This window comes from Biomphalaria glabrata, chromosome 15 (genome assembly GCF_947242115.1).
Source record: "Biomphalaria glabrata chromosome 15, xgBioGlab47.1, whole genome shotgun sequence".
NCBI classification, from domain to species: Eukaryota; Metazoa; Mollusca; class Gastropoda; family Planorbidae; genus Biomphalaria; species Biomphalaria glabrata.
In genome coordinates this window covers 29,215,899-29,237,820 of record NC_074725.1, presented here as the reverse complement: position 1 = coordinate 29,237,820, position 21,922 = coordinate 29,215,899, and the positions used below count along the sequence as shown (strand labels likewise).

The 21,922-nt window shown below is 36.4% G+C and overlaps 1 protein-coding gene across 3 annotated transcripts in view; it reads right to left on the bottom strand.

Annotated features, from left to right (window-relative positions):
- Positions 1 to 534: 534 nt before the first annotated feature.
- The window catches only part of LOC106050756 (transferrin receptor protein 1-like), a 43,913-nt gene continuing 22,525 nt past the window's right edge, over positions 535 to 21,922 (bottom strand). For all 3 annotated transcript variants that reach the window (XM_056012330.1, XM_056012329.1, XM_056012331.1), the window contains exons 3-14: positions 17,111 to 17,197; positions 14,376 to 14,598; positions 12,235 to 12,357; positions 11,744 to 11,876; positions 11,409 to 11,570; positions 10,433 to 10,525; positions 10,051 to 10,256; positions 9,164 to 9,295; positions 7,491 to 7,640; positions 6,632 to 6,857; positions 5,208 to 5,364; positions 535 to 4,770 (exon numbers count right to left, since the gene is read on the bottom strand). In XM_056012330.1, coding sequence (XP_055868305.1) covers positions 4,599 to 4,770; positions 5,208 to 5,364; positions 6,632 to 6,857; positions 7,491 to 7,640; positions 9,164 to 9,295; positions 10,051 to 10,256; positions 10,433 to 10,525; positions 11,409 to 11,570; positions 11,744 to 11,876; positions 12,235 to 12,357; positions 14,376 to 14,598; positions 17,111 to 17,197 — 1,864 coding nt within the window. In that variant the 3' untranslated portion in view covers positions 535 to 4,598. The remainder of the gene's footprint in view (positions 4,771 to 5,207; positions 5,365 to 6,631; positions 6,858 to 7,490; positions 7,641 to 9,163; positions 9,296 to 10,050; positions 10,257 to 10,432; positions 10,526 to 11,408; positions 11,571 to 11,743; positions 11,877 to 12,234; positions 12,358 to 14,375; positions 14,599 to 17,110; positions 17,198 to 21,922) is intronic.

Genomic DNA, 21,922 nt, shown 5'->3' with positions numbered 1-21,922 from the left:
AAATTGAGATGTAAATTGAGATGTAAATTGAGATGACTGTGTGTAACGTGGTGCGTAAATGTAAAGAGACTTTAAAAGATGTCAGACAGACAGACAGACAGAACGAGTGAGTTGATAAAAGCTTTGTAAAAAGTCTCTTTACCTTATCTTATCTTATATAATACAGACGTTACTTCAAAAAAGAAGATGATTACGTCCTACGCGTCATGCATTTAGTCATGCATATTAACCAATGACTTAAATTCTGCCAAGTCACTGGTTTTCCTGGCTAGCTCAGGCAACCCATTCCATGCTCTAATAGCACTAGGGAAGAAGGAGTATTTGTACAAATTTGTCCTAGCATATGGGACGAGGAATGTGCCTTTATCTTTGTGTCTTTCAGAGTATTTTATTAAAATATCCTAGCAACAATATCAAAAATATCTAATGTCAACAGCTAAGAAATAGTTATGCATTTCTCTCCGGGGATTCCCACAAAAAATGAAATGATGACAGAATGTTAAAATTCTATTAATAATTGAACGAAAATATATAGGCGGTATTTCTATTATTTATTTGTTGAATTTCTGAGTTTTTATTTATTTTTTGGCATATTTATGACATCCGTTAAAAAAAAAACATGAGAAAAAAAAACAAAATTAACAAAAAAACCTAGGCTTACCTAGATATATGTAAGACAGACTCAAAAGACAAGTAAAAAAAAAGATGAATAAATACCTCTAAGAACCTAATGTCTATGTGTTGACAAAGCATTCTAAACATACACCTACTAAGAACAAAAAACTAGACAAATCTATTTCTATCTCCTGTATCAGGATATGTCTAGATGCTACAAAGCAAAACCTCAAAGCTACATCTTTTCAAGAAATAAAATGAACAACACTAATTAGGGGTTAGTACTAGTTAGTAGTTTGAAAAGTCAGTGGGATTTGGGAGCTTTAGGTCACTTTATTGGTAGACCTTATGCTAATAATGATAGTTTCTACCTTATCCTGATAATGATAGCTTCTACCTTATCCTGATAATGATAGCTTCTTACTTATCTTGATAATGATAGCTTCTTACTTATCTTGATAATGATAGCTTCTTACTTATCTTGATAATGATAGCTTCTTACTTATCTTGATAATGATAGCTTCTTACTTATCTTGATAATGATAGCTTCTTACTTATCTTGATAATGATGGCATTGATCTATCACAATATCATGGTAAACATCAATCTCAAGATTACAATTATCAGCTCATGACTTAAGTTGCTTAGCTAAACAAACTTCCTGTTTCTTTAAGAAACATTCTAGTTCTACAATCCTCAACCCATTAAGAATGTAAGAACATTTTGCTATTCGGTCACCCATATTTTCTATCTCACACAAGAAAAGGTCACTGCAAAAGAAAAAAACAACAAAAAAAAACTTAATGTATTCCTTTCAGACCTTGTGATCTATGGGTCATCTGTAAAAGTCATCTATTTCTTGGCTAACAGCTAACGAGCAGGGTAACATGAGGCCAGCACAACAATCAACCAAATTTACTTTCCCTAACTTAAGTCAGGCACTATTAAAGCATCCTTAAATTGCCTAATTTGAAAATCCCAGTCTTCACACCGAGATTCAAACCAGGGACCTCTCGGTTATGAAGCCAAGCACTCTACCTCTCAGCCAGCACGTCCCCTAAAAGGCCCCTGAGATACTGATAACTCGTATCACTGACAACCATTGTCCTGTTGTGAAAACAAGTTGAAAAAGTTCAGTGCTAAATTATTTTGAAATGATGCGTAGAATAAGTCCCTATATGTGCTGGCTGAGCGATAAAGCGCTTAGCTTCTGAACCGGAGGTCCCAGGTTCGAATCCAGGTAAAAACTGGGATTTTTAATTTCAGAATCTTTGGGCGTCTCTGAGTCCACCCAGCTCTAACGGATACCTGACATTAGTTAGGGAAAAGTAAAGACGATTGGTCGTGTTGTGCTGGCCACATGACACCCTCATTAACATTTGGGCCACTGAAACAGATGATCTTTACATCAACTGCCCTATAGACCACAAGGTCTGAAAGAAGAACATATGCACATCACAAAACATCAAGTAACTGACATCATGACATTTTATTTAGGTCCCTTTCTGTCACATACACAGAGAAATGTACACATCAAAGTACAAACAAAAAATGTACAACAAAGCATTTCAACATCTGTGTACAGGATTTGATATTCTTGTTTAAATTAAGAGCTGTACATTTATGTACCCGCAAACATGAGACAATTTTTGTACATATGGTCAATTACACAAAAAAAAAAAAGGTTATGGTCAGTTTTTATGAAGTTAATCCTCCATTTATAAAAGAGTTTTTAATGCCTCAAGGGACTGTACAAATAAATTATACATCAATGAACAGAACAAAAAAAATGATATAAATGAATAAACATAAAAATGAACAAACACAAATAAAGTGTCTCAATGTTCAAATTGACAGGATGCATTTCAAAAGATCTGGATTTAATTTTTTACAGTTCTCATCTCTTTGTTTCCACCTTGATTCTTAACAGCTGGTCAGCATCCAAAACTGATCCCATTTAACTCTTTCTCTCCGTAATTATTTACCATATTCTGGTGTAATCAACGTTGGTATCCTCAGTTAGGAGAGAAAGAGTTAATATAAGCAATCAAATAAAACAGTGTGAAGGTGAGAAACAAAAAGAAGAGAAAACCATGTGGAGAATGTTGGGGTGCTGTAATGGAACCTAAAGAAAGAAGTAAGAAGAGGAATACAGGGAAAGATTTAAAAATAAACAGAGAAAAAAAACCCAGCTTGGCAATGATGCCGTATTGAAAAATCAGTGTGGCCAACTAAAGAACAAAAAAATATTTTATACTAAATAGGGAAGAGGAAAAAAATTCACAAATATTATTATATATTTTCTTTAAGTACAAATTTGATCAACGCTACATATAACAAATATATGAATGATATGAATTAATGTTCTGCAAAGGCCACTTCCTGCACACTTAAAACAGACAGTGATATAAAGATTATGACATGTACACAAGTCTAAGGCATTATTCCCTGAGAGTATATATTTTCTTTATACAAAAGTGGCAGACTCTTATTGAAGCAAGCATCATAGGAATATTTATACATAAAAATGGCGGCATATTATAAAAGCAACATATATTGTTCTATTTAGATTTGGCTTTTGAACTCACAACATCAACATAAGCCCAAACCAATTGTGCAATGAATGGTCTAATAAATAAATTAAACAGTACATATGTTTGTGCGATTGCAGCTAAAAGTATCCTAATTAAAAAAGCAAGGCCTATGATGCAAGCTCCATCTGAAAAAACCTGCCCAGCATGCAGCCTAAGATTCCGGGCTCACATAGGTCTCCCAGCCGCATAAGGAGTCAAAACCACGGTGCAAAGTGGTCATAAGTCATCATTATCGAACCATAGTGGACAAACTATACAAACTACTTAAGCTACTAAGTAATGAAATCTGAATTAGCCAGAGAGAAAAAGCCAATTTAAAAACTACAACCAAATCAAACTTGAAGAAAACATCCACAAAAATTTGAATAAAGAAGTGCTATTGTATGTTTTCTATTGCAAAACATTTTCTGCACCATATTACTGCACATATTTGTTTTATCATGTCAGTCATATAAGCAAATAATGTGAAACAAGTCTTGATTTAAAACTCTACAATTTGAAACACCAGACATTTGTTTAAAATTAAATTTAGAATTTATTTCTGCACACATATTTGATAAGGAATTAGAAGCTGTGTTTTATGTGTAAAAACCCTTGTCAAATCATTAACTAAATACATTGTAGATTTTTTTCAAAATTTCAAATGGAATAGAGGATAGACGAAAACATGAATTTTTGACATTTTTTCATTTTGAGCATCATTGTGCACCAGCGACTTTGCTAGGGTGGTGGGAGAATTTGAAAATCCCCCCGGGCCCCCAAATGAGTGGGTTTTTTTTTTATAATAAATATTAAATATAACGCAAAATTTATTAGGCCTCAAAAGAGGTCACGCTCCCGGGCCCTCAAATGATAGTTTTTAGCTACGCCCCTGTTGTGGGATTTCAGCCTCTCCAGCTCCTTAATGGAGTGTGTCCATGAGACATGTTTCTCTTGCAGGACACTGTGGGATGTCAAAAAAAAGTTGGCTATTTAGCCTCGGCATAAAAGTTAAAACAAACTTAGTGGAATAAAAGGGGGATGGGGGGAGGAGCAGCAGATGAAATAACGAGGAGATAGCTTTCATTTGTAAAATTTATTATGGGCTTTACTAATATTTGTAGATTTCTATTTGGCATATTAATTACAGGTAGTAATTATGCAATCAATATATATTTATGTTCACTGTATAAATACCAACAAAAAACAATGCTAAGAAATACAACGTAGAATGACATTTTTTAGTCACATTTAAAGCTCCCATATTATTGCTCCAGTCCTCAGTCTCACCCACACACACGCTCAAACACACACGCTCACCATGGCCACCATGTAGCAATCAAAAGAACAAATATTGCAGTCGGTATTTACACAGATAATTTCAATGTCGAAGGTGATAACTTGGACAAGCTAGGAATATAAACTCAATGTCCTTAAAATTTTCGTCAAAGATTCCGACAATGTTTGTTTAAACTCTTGCACTGAACTCCAGGATCGGGTCTTCTCCCCGATAACACACATTTCATTGGCCCCGGCAATGCCGTCAACATGGCTCATGGGATACATGATGTTACGCAGAAACCTGTAAAACAAGCAAAATAAAAAAATCCTTTTATAAAAACAATGCTTCTGAGGACAATAATGTAGAAGTTGTTTCCCTTATTTGATATCAAACAAAATAATTAATTACCAATAATTTATTCAAAAATTGGTTAATTTTTAAATTGATTCATGGTTTGTTAGGTACAATAAATGATTGTGTTAAATTTCAACTTGATCCCAGAGTGGCTGTAGGAGAAATAACAAGTGCAATTATCTAAGGGGACCTAACCCTATATATTTAGCCATATCTGTGAATACTAAAGGATTAATTTCCCTTGTGCAAAATTTTTACTAGACAGAGTGAGTTGATACAAGCTTTGTAATAAAGAATAGGTTTCGTTATTATTATTATTCAGCAATACTTATGGGTCTAACTAATATACACTAAAATCTATTAATTTTATACAATTAATTTACCCGTTTTTGTTGACAACGAGGTGCCTGTCAAATAACATCCTGATGTCACTGACCATCCTGACAGATGACTGGCCCACTGTCTGCATCAGCGTGTCGGTGAGATTTTTAAATTCCTCACAAGCTCTCTCCACCTCCACACAGAGGTCCTCTGCTTCAGCTAAAGAAAAAGTAAAATGATGAGACAGTGTTGCAGCGTCTATTGTTTCTCTACAGCAAATTTAATAAAGTTACCCTTTCAGACCTTGTGACCTATCAAGCAGATAATGTAAAAGGTCATCTGTTTTTGCGCCCAAGGTTAATGAGGGTGTCATGTGGCCAGCACAACGACTGACCATATTTACATTTCCCAAACTAGTGTCAGGTACACATTAGAGCTGGCTGGACTCAGAGGAATCCTAAAGATCTGGAAATTAAAAACCCCAGTCTTCACCAGGATTCAAACCCAGGACCCCTTGTTCAGGAGCCACTCAACCACCACTTCTCCAACAGCATTATAGTTGTACATTTTATTATTACTTCTTTTGGCTAACGGTTTTGTTGGTCCTGGTATTAGAACTGGACTTGAACCATCACATGGTAAATTGTTTTGTATAAAGTATATACAAAACACAAGCAGAAAGAAGGGTGAAAATGCAACGGCGCCTGGTGATTACAGATGCCCGACCTGCGACCACAGCTGTGTATCAAGGATTGGCCTCTTTAGTCACACAAGAAGTTGCAAAGGGAAAAGATTTCTTCTCGAGAACGTAAAATGCCACAGAGATAAAGTATATATTGATTTAATATGTTTCTTCTTCATCTAGTCCCCCCCCCCAGCTATCCAAAGGCACCAATGTTGACACTTTCACAGGACTCAATCCATTAGTGTCAATATTCAATAATCAATGTAAATAAAGGTTCTGGATTCTGGAATGGAGAAAAATGGTCAACAAATCTTATATGGTGCCCCAATGGTCCTACAGACTAAAGGATAGGTGAAGTTAAAGGGATTGGAATTTCATACAAACAAAACAACGATATCCCAAGGACCTTGCAATCTAAAGGGCAGATAATATAAAGCTCATCTGTCTCTGTTGTTCACGGTTAACGAGCGTGTCCTAAGGCCAGCACAACAACCAACAACAATTACTCTACTGTTGTACTTGACAGAGCATTTCCCTTCAGTTTGGGAAGAAAAAAAAACATCTTTAACAATTAAATAAATTAACTATTACTATAATTTCAATTGTATGTTTTTATAGAGAAATCAATTGGGTTGGCATTGGGCTACTCATCAAAAGGTCTTATGTTTAAGCCCCTGCTGAAGCAGATAAACACGTTGTCACAAAACTGTTGGCCCAATAAAGACCATCAAAAAACTGTTGGCCTTACAACTATCTCACAAACCATTTGTCACTTTCTCTGATGGCAAGCTTGTTACTCACCCAAGGTCACATTGCCCCCAGAGCAGTCGTCCAAGATGTTGGAAGTTAGATGGACCATCAGCTGGATGTTTTTGGTGTCTCGGCAGACATCCCTCTGCAGCAGGGGCGTGTCCAGCAGGGTCAGCATGGTCTTGATGAGAATGTGGGCCACGGCCAGGTGGTACTTGAAGTGGTGATTCATGTCCAGCTCTAGCATCAGGCTCTGGGAGTTCACTGCCCCAGCATTCTAAATATACACACACAAAAAGTTTAGATGGTCATTGTGCTTCTTTAATCACAACCACAAGTGAAATCTACCACAAATCATAATAGTCGTTTTCATGGGGTTTCTTTCTTTCACACAGAAACTCAAGAAACTCTTCAGTGTTTCCCAAACTTTTTACTTCACGGAACACATCGCACATTCTGAGTATTGCATGGAAGAATTTGCTTACTTTCAGGGGAGATATATTCACATGTTGGCATACTACTTAATTATTCCAGTGGTTTGTGGAGCACCCATTTAGGTTTCGCAGAACTTATGGGTTCAGTGGAACATAGTTTGAGAAACACTGTTCTAACTCGTTGTTACAGCAACAAAGTTTATTAATAAAACAAGCCTTTAAGTAGATTCTAAGTCTAAATGTTCCTAACACATTGCTAATTCAAGTATCATCAGCCAAATTCTCTAATTAACCATGCAATCTAACAACTCTCTATTAGTCCAGCCAGTCATGACTGTCATGAATGCCCCCCCCCCCTCCATAGGTCATAAAGGTCAGACAGTATGCACACTCCCTGTCATCAATACTTTTATACAAAAATTATTTCATGTTTCATCCCTCAGTGGGTAACAATGCCTAATCAATCCGCTACTTACCATTTTATATTGAACTTTGATAGTATGTAAGTTTAATGTATGTACAAAAAGGCTGCTGGGACTCTCACTATTATCACCATTGTAGGGTTCTGTTGTATCATCATTATCCGTGTAGGAAAATGTATATTCCCCAGTTTTAGGATCAACAGCCTGAAGAAATAGAAATAAACAAAATTTATTAATACAAACAAATCAATCTTGCATACCATTTCCCATATGTTGTTAGTTCATCATAACAAATGCTTTAGGCGTTTACTGAAAATATACAGTGGCAAGATAAAATCACCAAAGAGGAAAGTGGAAAATGCCAGGGAACCTTCACCTATCCCTTAGTCTGTTGGACCGTTGGGGCACCACACAAGATTTGTTGACATTTTTCTCCACATTCATCTCTGTATTTTCTTTTGTCTGCTTCTTCTTCTTTTTCCTGGTACTGTTCCCTTAAGGAAGGTCTTTGCAGGCAGAAATTTATTAATACCAACAAACAAATCAATCTCGCATACCATTTCCCATATGTTGTTAGTTCATCATAACAAATGCTTTAGGCGTTTACTGAAAATATACAGTGGCAAGATAAAATCACCAAAGAGGAAAGTGGAAAATGCCAGGGAACCTTCACCTATCCCTTAGTCTGTCAGACCGTAGGGGCACCACACAAGATTTGTTGACATTCTTCTCCACACTCATCTCTGTATTTGCCTTTATCTGCTTCTACTTCTTTTTCCTGGTACTGTTCCCTTAAGGAAGGTCTTTGCAGGCCCTGAAGACCTTGTTTCCATTTTTTTTTTTACAATAGTTAGCAGGTCAAGGCAAAAGAGGAATGAAGAAAGACGTTTGACAAATCTTGTGTGGTGGCCCCAATGGTCCAACAGACTAAGAGATAGGTTTGAGGATGAGGTCAGCAGTGCGTTTTCTTGTACGTATGTATTAATCAGTAAAGACTTTAAAGCATTTGATATTTGGCTACCTATGAAGGGGGCTCGAGGCTCGACACCCAATTCGGGCAGAGTTGTGTTTACTGAGCGCCTAAAGGCAGCACGGAAAAACCTTCTCCTAGATACCCCCCCCCCCCCCCCACTGGTTAACATATGAGATTGGACCAAAAGCGCTCTGAGCATGCCATAAGCATGAAAGTAGCGCTATGTAAAAGCCATAATTCATTTATTAGATCACAATAATAGATTCTATTAATTCATCTAATGAGGATATTGTCATTATGTGGTGATATCTTTATATTTTATTGTAATAAACTTGCAATGCCTCCTGCTTCATCAGTACTTTGTCCGTTATTGACTGTACAATGTAAATGTTTGTGAAGCATAATTACTAGTCAAGCCATAATTATAAACATAAATATAAAAAACGCCTAAATAATAGGTCCAACAAAACACACAGGAAATAAAATTGTGCTCTTCTCTGACCAAGAATGGGGAACTATATCTGGGTTTCAGTAAGTTCTAGGGTTATATTAGGGTTTAGAGTTATGGTTTGGTTTCAGATGGTTTTACGGTGTGACAAACTCATGGATCATAAACAGCAATTTGATATTCAATTTCTTCTAAATAACTATTAGTCTTTTTTTTTTGGTTGTTTTTCATCTGCCAGACTTAGACAAAATAAAAAGCCATAAATAAATAAAAATACATTTTCATAAAGATAACAAAAATGCTCACATTTTTAATGATCTTTTCAATAGTCTCATAAAATCCCTTAGGTGACTGCATCTCAAGGGTATCATTGCCGAGGGTTGTCTGTGACAAGTCAATGTAGGCCATGGCTCGTTGTTCCAGAAGATAACGATGAGACTACATGTGCAAAAATATTTCAGATTTTAATAAATGATTTACAACAGTCAATAAATAAATTTAATTAATGTTTTAAACCTTTTTCTTTAAATTATTTATTAACATTCAAGAAGGCAGCATAAATACATAGGGAAAGACTATTATTAATTTGTATGTTTTTATCTTAAAGGTATTCAACTTGGTGAGAACCAATCTAATTTGAATAATTAATAAATTAGATAAAAATAGTAAGTAGCAACAAAGTAAGTAAGTAACCTTTCAGATCTTATGATCTAAAAGGCAGGTGGTGTAAAGGTTATCCATTTCTATGGTGACGGTTAACGAGGGTGTCATATAACCAGCATATTGACCAACATCTTTACTTTCCCCAACTAATGTCAGGTACCAATTGAGTTGGTTTGACTCAGGGGTGCCCTTAAAGTCCTAAAATTAAAAATCTCTAGTCTTCACGGAGGTTCGAACCCTGGACCCATTGGTTTAAAAGCCTAGCTCTTAACAGCCACCACACCCCAACAATACAATACTGGTACTACTTTTGTGGGAAAAGCTAAAAGCAGATAAAAGATAAGATAAGAGTTGATTATATTTACTTATAAAATATCTATCTATTATTTCTTTTTACATCTACTAGCCAGATTTTTGCTGCTGAGCCGTAAGCTCTTTTGCAGACTGTGCCAAAGAAAAATAGTGAGCCGCTTTCTTTGTAAGACAAATTTTCTCAAGGATAATATTTCACAATTGGTGTGAGACCTCACCTTGATATAATGCTGTACTCCCAGGTTAGACAACTCTGTACCACCCCAGGATATAAGTTTCACTCCCTTGGCAGGCTTCCACTTGTGTCTCTGGTGCATGTTGTGGAACGCCCTGGCCAACTGAATCAACAGAGAGGAGCTTGCGATTGCATCCTGGGGCTGGCCAGGTAAGGCTGTCCTTGGAGCTCCAACTATTATATAACGATCTGCCAGATAAAAAAGGTTTAAAAGTTAAATTTACAGAGATGCCTACATGAGTAGGATTTTTCATCTTCAAAAAAAAGTTTTTAAAATTCAAGTTGTTGCCAACCTCTTATTAATGATACAACAAGAAGAAGTGAAAAAAAGAATATTCGTTAATTCCGCAGATGTCCAGACATACCATACTCCGTTTGACCAGGTATTGTACTGATGATGTTCTTGATGACTTTCTTCACTGGTTGATTGTTCACCGTCAGACGTACGATAAATGAACCTGCAATGAGGTTTTAAAAAATGTATTCAGATACAAAATGTATGAAGACCCACCAATAGTGACTGAAATAAAAAAAAGAACAGACTACGTTGGGCAGGTCACCTTGAAAGATTGTCAGATAACAGAGGAGCGAATATCGTAAACAGGCAAAAACCAAAAGGCAGGCGACCCAAAGGCAGGCAACCCAAAGGCAGGCGACCAAAAGGCAGGCGACCAAAAGGCAGGCAATTAAAAGGCAGGTGACCAAAAGGCAGGCAACCAAAAGGCAGGTGACCCAAAGGCAGGCAACCCAAAGGCAGGCAACCAAAAGGCAGGCAACCAAAAGGCAGGCAACCAAAAGGCAGGTGACCCAAAGGTAGACCCTGAATGCGATGGATTGATGATGTGGAGGCAGATCTGAATCTGAATGGAAGGATGTGTTGAAGCAAGCCAGAGACCTCCATGGTGGGCTGTAGTGCCATAGGGATGGATGGATGGATTCAGATACAGAAACATTATGGACTACAAAATACCTATACAAAAATTTATATTAAAAACAAGCAAACTTATACAGTTAAGTCCTTAAGCCTACATATGAAGATGGTGTGGTGTGGTTACTGCCATTCCTTCCCCAAGCCAAGTCACATATGATCGTATCAGATTAATGAACTAACCCTAATTAATGAACTAATTGTTTAATTTTTTTTTACTGATTCATGTATTGTCTTCAACAAGTTTCAACTTGAGAATAGGAAGTGGGAGAAATAATGTGTACAAGATTTGTACCAGACAGACAGACGTGAGTTGATTTAAACTTTAAAAAAATTAAGGTGCTCCATTACTCTGTCACCACATGCCACTGAGAACATTTGCTAGTTAAACATTATATGTGGAAACAATGTACCACTGCTTCCACCAAGAGTGTTGGTTCTGGCAACAGACTCCTGCCAATCTTCAGGGGCCTTCACATTCCTGGGATCAGCAGAGAGATGAGTCATCAATGTCCTAGCATGGCTGACTGAAATTGTCTGACAAGGGATGGACGGCTTCCAAAATGTTGGCAGATCTGAAATAAATTATGCAAAAATAAGGAAACTCAAAATAATACATGTTTTTCATACATCAATAGCAACCAAACAAAATTTATTACGAAGACGAAATACTTGCAAATTTCATTATGAAAAAAAATGTATAATTTGTAATGAACTGAATATATATAGACTAAGCCTAAAACCCTACCTGTAGAAAACTGAGTAGCCGATGCAAATGGAATGTATGTGGTATTATATAGCTCAACATGAGAAGCTTCAGCATCTTTAGGCTCCCAGTAAAGCAATACAGCTTTGCCGCCATTTGACTCCACATTAAAGACCTGTTGGACAAGAACATTACGAGCTTTTTAAATCAGACATCTCCAATGAAAAAGTCTAAGTGAAAGTAGCCTTCCTTCTTTTCCCCTTTTTTAGGGTGTCGACTATTGGCATATTGGACATTATAATAAAAATAACATTATTGCATTTGTGTTATTTTCTTTCTATTTTGTTAAGAACTTAGTTTGATTAATGATTAATGAAAAGAAATAATTAAAGAATTAAGCTATGTATTAACAAAAGTTCTGTATTCGTGACATAAAAAAATATAACGAAAAGAAATCATTAAAGAATTAAGCTATGTATTAACAAAAGTTCTGTATTCGTGACATCAAAAAATATTTCAGATATGTACTGTACCTTGCTAGCAACAGGTATCTTGCCGAGCCTAAGCAGAACAATTTTGTCTTGAACAGAAACATTATAGGCATCCAAAACTTGAAAGTCTGTCTCTAGTCCATAATGTCCATAGACAAGGGAACCCTGAGGATAGGCAAAAGGTCAAACAAACATTTAAATTATTTGGTTTTAAAAATTTTTTTAATTCTATGTCACTTTCTAACAAAACCTTTCTTAATGCCTTTATAAATCATTCCCACAAAATCTTTTTTTTAAATTGCCAAAGTTTTTTATTATTATTATTATTATTATTGCTTTATTTTACACAAATGTTTTGCCTTATTTTACTAACAATATATATATAAATTAATGATTTTCTAGACTTCAGATTTTGGAACACAAAATTTAGGGATGTTGAAGCTTCCTTCAGACTCTAAGGTGAGATGAACACATTCAAATATATATTTCCAGGTCATTTAAAGAGTAAAGTTGAAAGAAAGATGAAATGCTTCCAATTTGATATCATTAAAGGTAGGATTTTCAATATCATGCAATGTCATGTTACTCATGTAGCACACTAGCTGCATCTAAGTACAGGCAGTAACCTTAGCAACTAGCTCCGCCTTCTTTCCAGAAAGTTCAAACGGAAGTGCTATGACGTCATTGGGTGCGTGGTTTTGCCCGGGATCTTGTTTGAGCTAAAAAGAAGCGTCAGTAGTAGAGATAATTTCATAGAGAAAGGTTGTAGATTAAAAATTGTCAGATGGGACTCAAAGATGCAAGTCGCATAAATTTCAGTTGTAGAATTAATATATTTGTTTGAATTTATTTGTTAACGAGCTTGGATAAAGATATTCTATAGATACAGTTTTATCTGTACATTTTGTATATTGTGAGTGATTCCTAGTTCCTGAATTAAATTTTTGTGTTTGAATTGAAGGATCTTCATTATTTGAATATCTAAAGATATATTTGGATCTAGAGATAATATCTACATAAGAATCCCTGGCATCACAGTATCACAAGAACATCTTGAGACATTGACACCTTATCAAGTATAATTTGTCACATAATGACACCATCTAAAGATCCTGTGACATGCAACTTGTAGCATTACAGTGGGGCATGGTGGCTGAGTAGTAAAATGCTTGGCTTCCATACTGAAGGGTCCCGGTGAAGATTAGGATTTTAAATTTCAGGATTTATCTGTCACCAGTGAGTGCACCCAACTCTAAAATACATTTGGGAACTAAAGGCTACTTGGTCATAGAAACGGATCTGAGGGATATGACTTTACCTTTACAAGTAGCATAACAAGACCAACATGACCAATTGGATATCCTAAGACTCCACTTTTTTTACCGGTATAAAGATAGATAGTACTGTCCAGTCATGAGAGCAAAGAAGACTAAAGATAGATGGATGTTATTAAAAAGTAGATTACCCATACTTCATAGAATCACTGAAAACAGAGGACCAAAATTATGATAATTAGCCCCCCCCCCCTTTTCAGACCCTGCGGTCTAAAGGGCAGATGATGTAAAGGTTATCTGTTTCTTTGCTGACATTTACCATGATGTCATGTCACCAGCACAATGACCTACCACCTTTACTTTCCCAGCTAATGTCAGGTACCCAATATAGCTGGGTGGAATCCTGAAATCCTAAATCCCAGTTGTCAGCAAGATTTGAACACGGGACTCCTGGGTTTTTAGGGTGCACCTAAGGCCACCCAATTCTCTTTAGTTGGGGAAAGTAGAGGTGGTTGGTCATTGTGCTGGCCACATGACACCCTGCTCGCTAACCATTGGCCATAGAAACAGATGACTTTAATTGGGTGATGCGATGGCTGAGTGGTTAAGCATTTGGCTTCTGAACCTGGGGTCCTGGGTTCAAATCTCGGTGAAGACTGGGGTTTTGATTTTCGGGATATTTAGGGCACTCCTGAGTCCACCCAACTCTAAATGGTACCTGACTTTAGTACTGAAAAGTAAAGGCGGTTAGTCATTGTGAAAGGGAAACTTTACCCTTTGGTTTGAAAGTCAAGTGCTTTACCACTCAGCCGCCATGCCACCTAAACTAATGGTGCAGAGTTGTTATTAAGTCAACATTGGTGCCCTTACAGGGATACAAGATCTAAGAAGATATTAAGTGAGTAATACCTGAACCTCTCCTGGCGGTGAGAAAGCAACAAAAGCATTCTGCCATTCTGTAGGGGTCACATTTCTCTTAAGTGAACTCTTGGCTATTTTGTCTCTCCTGTTGGTCAGGTAGGCATCCAGCTGTCTGCTCCCATTGTGATGGAGAATCTCAAGGCGGTTGGGACGTGAAGGGTCAGCTGACGGCACCACTATGTCATATTCTTCTACATCCACTTTGGTGAAGCTGCAACCATATCAAATGTTTAGCGAACACTTTTAAATATTATTTTTTAATTTCATATTTATATAGAATACAGACGCCGACATATTAGATATTTAGCTTACACTTTTAAATATCATTTTATAATTTCATGTTTATATAGAATACACACGCAGTCATATCAAATATAAACAATAGTTATTAATTTCATAATTGACAACATTCCTTCAAAAAATGGGCTGGTGTGACACTAAGGATCAATGAAGTAGTCTTAGCCTACAAACTAATTGGCTACATATCAAGGAGACTCAAGTTTGAAACCTTAATAGTCAGATGTAATCATCTTCTTTTCTAAAGTAATGTCTGTATTTTATAAGATAAGATAGATGTGTTTACTGAGTGTCTAAAGACAACTTGGAAACCTTCTCTCTCTCTCTCTCTCACAAACTTATAAACAACAGTGGGTGGACCATAGTGTACTGAGCATACTAAAGCAGGCAACACAAAATATCTTTTTTTTTAAGATAATTATTTATTGTTAACAAGTGAATTATATTTTGTTGATTAATCTTTTCCTGACTAATCCAGGCAACCAATTCCACACAAGATCAACAATATATATATATATATATATATATATATAAATGTATATTATAACATGTATATAAATGTTGTAAGTATTGGTCTTTGCATATAAAAAATAATTCTCTTAAACTTCCTGACTTGTTTTATGAGAGATTTTTTTTTTTAAGAATTCACAATAACAGCTTAGTGTTCAAGACTTTATAACTGACTTGCTATATAATTGAATTTATTGACTCTGGTTCTAATGCTGTTGTTTCTTTCTGCTTCCATACAACATAAGATACTAAGACAAAGAAAAAGAGAAACTAATGGAGTCAAGGCAATATTGCAGGTAAAATGTCTTAGGCTTCAGAAATCCTTGGCTACATCAGAGGTTCTCAAACTTCTTGACCCGGGGATCCCTAAGTGAAACAGCTACATAAATGTATAGTATATGAGTTGCAAAAGTAAAAACAAAATTATTGAAGATGTATTATTGAGATTAAAATTTTGTTGAAAATAAAATTGTAAAAAATAATTATTTGCATGATGTTGATGAAATTGTTTATAAGTGTTTGTGACCGGCACAATGTTTATAAGTAACAATTGCAAATTTCCTCTAGCACAAATTTTGAGTCAGTTTCTTTTATTTGTGATGAGGTTATTATGGCACTGAATTCAGGTCCTACCAAATAAGAAGACGGGAATTAGTCAATAACTTCTATAGAATGACCCACAATGAAAGATATAAAATTAGAATTTGTCCCTTCTGTGTTTGTGACCAGGTGGCTATTTCAACAAGCTGCCCATATATTAGTATGTATTTATGTGTGATTGGGATCTGAATTTATCCCCGTGCTAAAGGGTCCAGCACACAGTCGGGAATATTCAAATGAAGAATGTCTCAAATCTTTGGTTTGGGTCGACATAGAATTCACAAACAGACAAATTAAACAATAATCATTGGTGAGTTAATTATTATTAACATTTTCAAATGTAATAAAATGATTTTCAGAGAAAAGTTATTTTAATTTTATAAAATTTTCATCTTTCTTCGGACCCCCTACAGTCGTCCCGATGGTCATGGACCACAGTCTGAGAACCACTGGGCTACATTCTCCTGTGACACTACCTCAGAAGTAGGTGTACGAGTCCAATTCTACCTTTCTGGTATTGTTTACTTTTCTATATGTATATATAAATGTCAACATTTTCAAATCTTCAGTTTCTGAGCTCAAAGGGGAGAGCACTAGAGAACCAAACCATTGTGAGTGTATAATGAACCCTTTCTTTAGCTTCCACAAAATGAAAATTCATGTCCCTGGGTTTACTTGCTGTGCCGTCATACAACAAGATCTAAGAACTGAATTCTTTTTATCTAGCAGATGTGTAAAGGATAGTTTAATTAAAAAAAAAATACTTTAAAAAAAACAACAACAAAGATTATATTTTAAGTCTAATTGCATCAATTAGTTTGGATTAGTCATTTTATTATGCAATTGAATTACACATAACAAATCTGTGGGATTAGAGATATTTTTACTGATTGTTTATGTTTAGCTTTTAGCTTTCTCAATGCGCTATGATCCTATCTCTTGTCTGGACCAGTTGTGAAAGGGGAGGGAAGAAGGGGGTATCTTGGTGAACGTTTACATGATCGTTTTTTAAATGCATAAAAAATGTTCACTCAGGGCTCAAGTACTCAAGGGGAATACTTCAACTTATACCACCACATCTGTAAAGTACAATTTCTTTCCCTTGTTCAAGATACCAAACAAAATAATTAATTACCAATAGTTAATTAACTAATAGATTTTTTTAAAATTGATTCTTGTGTTGTCAGATAAAAGAAATAATTGTGTAAAATTTCAGCTTAATCCGAGATTGGGTGTGGGAGAAATAACGTGTACAAACTTTTTACCATACAGAGTGAGTTGATAAAATCTTGGTAAAAATATATATTTTACATTACCTATATTTAGTGAACTCTTGTAAGATTTCATCAGACAACCTTGCCTCTAAGTCGCTGCCAGTCACCGGATCTTTTGTTCCATATTTTCTGCAGAAAGAAATATTTCAAAATAACAACAGTAAAAACAAGGTTACAAAGACAGTTTGTGTGGAAACACAAACTCAAAATCGGTCCCCGAAGTGGTCCACCAAGGCAGGTAAAAAGGCAGGTATCAATATTTTCAGAAAGAATATCAGGATGAAATTCTATCAAAGGCTCATGACAGAGAAGAATGGAGAAAGAAGGTTGACAGATCATGTGTGGTGTCCCAACGTCCAGCAGACCAAGGGATAGGTGAACATGAAGGTGAAGCTAAATGTGAACCTGGCCTAACTGATGTCATATAATGATTATCTAATTGATGTAATTGTTTTGCAAAGGGTCAATCTCTTATTCAAAGTCTCAAGAAAAAAACAAAACATTTCCATAAAAAAAAATTCGCTTCGTTAAGTGTCCTATGGATAATTGTAAAAATGGTGTATTTTTATGAAAAAAAACCTGCTTGAATAGTTGATTTTAAAAATTAAATTTTTCGCTTTTAGAAAAAAAAAAAGTAGCCTTTGCATCAGAACTTTGAATGGACTAAAATATCATGACGTAGGATTTTCAATATCTAAACGGGACGGACGGACAGACAGACATACCACACAAAACTAATAGTGTCTTTTCTCCTTTCAGGGGCAGCTAAAAATGGTTTATTTTTTCCTGTGAATTACTAAAGTTCATCATATAAATTTTTTACTGTGTACATAGGCCTACATTATAGATTAATAGTTGACTTATACTACTTATAGTACAAAGCGCAAAGCACACAGCACTCATAAGATATGCTAGCACAAAAAATATTGTACAAATGTTCCTTCTTCCCTAGTGCTATTAGAGCATGGAGTGGGTTGCCTGAATCATGACAACCAACGACTTGGCAGAGTTTAAGTCACCCATTAACATGCATGACTAGATAGACCTAGGGACACACGTAGGGACACACATAGGGACACACCTAGGGACACACGTAGGACGTAATCCTCTTCTTTTTTTGAAGACTATAGAGACATTAACAGTCGAAGTTCTAAGTAGGACCACTTCCGGTACCCCAATCATTAGACCCCAGACAAAGAGACCACATCAAAAGTTCGTCTTCATTCTACAAACAAAAAAAAAACGAAAATAAGATTTTTAAATTATTTTTTGTTTTAATTAAGGTTGTTAAAATGAGGCTATACATGCCGCCAAAACGTTGCGTAACCCCAAATGAAAACAGTTTTAATAACAACGACATAGAGAAACGAGATAACGAAAAAAAAAAAAGAAAAAAAAATCGGCTGGCGGCAAATGTCATTCAGCGAACATGAGCCCACCCAGTCAAGTTGAGACTACAGCGGTTCCGTCACAATGTGAACTGAATGGCTGTGTACAAGATAAAAAAAAAATGTATTGCAGGCGATAAAGTAAAGCGTTATAAATAAAGTCAAGGCGGCCATAAAGTGAACCAGGCTAGCTATCGGGAAGGAAATACGTGTGTGTGTGTGGAGGGGGGGGGGTTACAAATCGTTCTATGGTGCCACAACGATTAACTGTGTTTATGGAATAACGTCCGCGATACAAGGGGCATAGAATAGGGGTTAAGGGAGGAGGTCTTTTGGTCTCGTGGCAAAACAAATGATGGTAACAGCCAATACATGACACAACATTTGGTCTAAACAAAGTGTAGTTTAACGAAAGGGATCTTGTAACTTTGTTACATCGTTTTGAAGCAGGACGGGGGAGGATAACGGCGGATGGGGGGGGGGGGGGATTCGAACCCCAAACCACTCACTCGATCACCCTAAGTGCTTACTCTCATCCAGCTATTTTGGCATGTGAATTTATTTCGTTTAATTGTCATTATGTTTTGTGATCTGTCACTTTCTCCATATAATCGGAAACATTTCAAAATTTGACCAGAAAAAAAAAAAAAAAAAAGACGTGGGTGAAACGTCATAGATGACCCTTAACGTAACGAGTCGTATAGCGGGCAGAACGCGTCTTAATTATTTGTGTCAGCACCATTTGTTTTTGTTGTGTAAAGTCTTTAAAGTTGGTCAGAACACACTGTGTCCAGCGGCGTAGCTAGAGATAGAAAGGAGAGAGGCGAACTAAGACAAGAGAAAGACGCCTTCCTAATCTGAGATCTGACACCCCTCAAGACGAACCTTTTTGTCAGACATAAACATTCCCGGGTACGCTGTTCTGCCTCAACGTGGCACCCGGGTGGAAACGGTTACTTGAGGGGGTAGTTAGGCTAAATGAATGGCGAAACATAACTCCCGTGGGAGTGTCCAAGGGTACGCGAGAGTGGACCCATTGCACGGTGCGGAGTTGGAAGAGAGCTCTCACGACCCCGTCGATAATCCATGCGCCGTTCCTCAAGGGACCGTTACATTAATGGCGAGTTCCCCCATGGTTAGCTTGGTATAGCATAGGAAGATGGCGGAGGCTCCCGGTAAACTCTGTCCTTTGGCCATGTCAAGCCCATGTGTCCAGAGGCCAGTTTTGTCGGAAATAGTAATGCTTTATATAGGCATTGACTTGGGTCTCTTCCAGACAGAACTGCGGCTCACGCAGGGTTTTTTTTTGTTTTTTTTTTACTGTTTGACGCTCAAACAGGTTTGTTTTTTTTTAAACTTACAGCTCGAAGAGCCTTCGGCTCAGCTCTTAGACGATCAAACGGCATGAGCGTTTGCTGCCCTAAAATTTGGATTAGTTTAGTCATAGAAAGAGAAGCTACACCAATAAGGCATCTTCGTTCATTCATTGTCTCTCCAGACAAGCGCCATATTAGCCTACATCAATTCGTCTGCTAACGGTGAATTCACGGTATGATTTAATTAAGCAACAAAACCAATAGATTTTTAAAAACTTTTCTTGCATGAAATTAATAGGCTGTTGTCATTTTCTTTCATGCTTTAAAAGAAACACACGGAGAAATGAATAGCCCTTTAAATTGAATTATAGTATGTGGACTTCCCCGAAGTATTATCTGAGATTGTAGAGACAATAGCGGCGTTTAAGTTTAAAATGAGCTGTCAATGATCTTGAATATTTATTTTTTCATTCATGCATTAAAAGCCAAGCGTAATAGTTCAGGAATGTGGCGGTTTACGTTGGATTCGAAAATAGCAGATGGATCAGATGACATGGTGGGAACAATAGGTACAACACTAAATAGAGAGAAGGATTCGATTACATCTCTCTGTATGTCTTAACCTTTGGAGATTCGGAGATTTGGAGGCCTATGTGTCTTTCTTTCGAGTCTTCATTACGTTACTTGTATAAAGACAACATGGGAGTAGCCAGAGGGGGAGGTTCAACCCCCCCTCCCCGAAATGAAATCCCCCATCGCAGGGGGGGGGGGGTGTCGGAGTTTAGTGACTGATCTTTTACTTTAATTTTGTTTATTTTAGGTGAAATTTTAATACTAAACCATCACTTTCCCTGGCACAGCCAAGGGGGTTTTGAGTTTAAAACCCCTACCAGGAGGTTTTGAGTTGGAAACACCCTACCAGGGAATTTGGGGGGTTTTGAGTTTGAAACCCTCTACCAGGGGGTTTTGAGTTTGAAACACACTTCCAAGAGTTTTGAGTTTAAAACCCCCTAGCAGGGAGTTTTGAGTTTGAAACCCACTGCCAAGGGGTTTTGCATTTAAATCCCCCTCTTCTATAAAACAGGTAGAAAAAATCCGCCCCCCCCCGAAAAAAAATCCTGGCTACGCCCATGATAGACAATTAGAATATTTAGAAGACTTAGACTAAGACTGCTATATTGATCCTTGTAGAAATTTGTTGTTATTACAAGGACTCTTTTCTCATATCAAGACAACACAAAAGAAACATTTACATAAATAGAACAGACACAACAAAAACAATTCATGCACAAAGCTGATCTACTTGTAATGTAATATCTTGGTGTCTTGTGCACATGTAATTTCTAGACGTGCGGGCCTATAACTTCCGGTTGAACACAATACTATACAGACAATGATAAGAAATCCTAACAGAGGTTTAAATCTTCCAAATCATAAATGAGAACTCCGTCTCAAGATGTTGCAGATGCAGGGTGGACATTTTTATTTTTAATTAGGACCAAATTTTATTACTACTTTAATTATATTATTTTTTTATATAGTATTGTATATTTTATAGACTGGTTGTTCCAAAGCAATTAATTGTTTTAACCGGAAACACATTCCCCTCATCTCAAGTAGAGTGTATTGTGGGGTATATTAGCAAGGCTTCACTGTAGTCATTTCATTACGGAAAGCTTCTTTCATACAAAATCTCAATGAAGAAAGACTTTTTACAATATCTCTATTCAACTCATAACTCCATGGAACCTGGAACCCTCTTGGTAGGTGGGTCCTGGACACGGATCTCGAAAAAGGTTCTAACGATATTCCTATAAATTTGACAGCTGATGTATATTGTTTGGGAAAAGAATGACTAGCTCGCTGGCCACACGGAGAAAACTCTAGTTTGACCGATATACTTTTGCCACGTTAAAAAATTTAAAGAAATTTCCATAGACATATATATATATAGACTGGACGATAAAGTAAAAATTATTATGGGAAACATTTGGGAAAAGATAAGTTTGTATGAGTTATACAGCAGTTATGAGCAGTGTAAAATTAAAAGTATTTATAGTTTGTATGTTTTTCAGCCATAACCTAAATAATTGATAGAACCCCTTCTGTATTATTATATCTCTAATCGTGCCTAATTATAAATAGTTTTA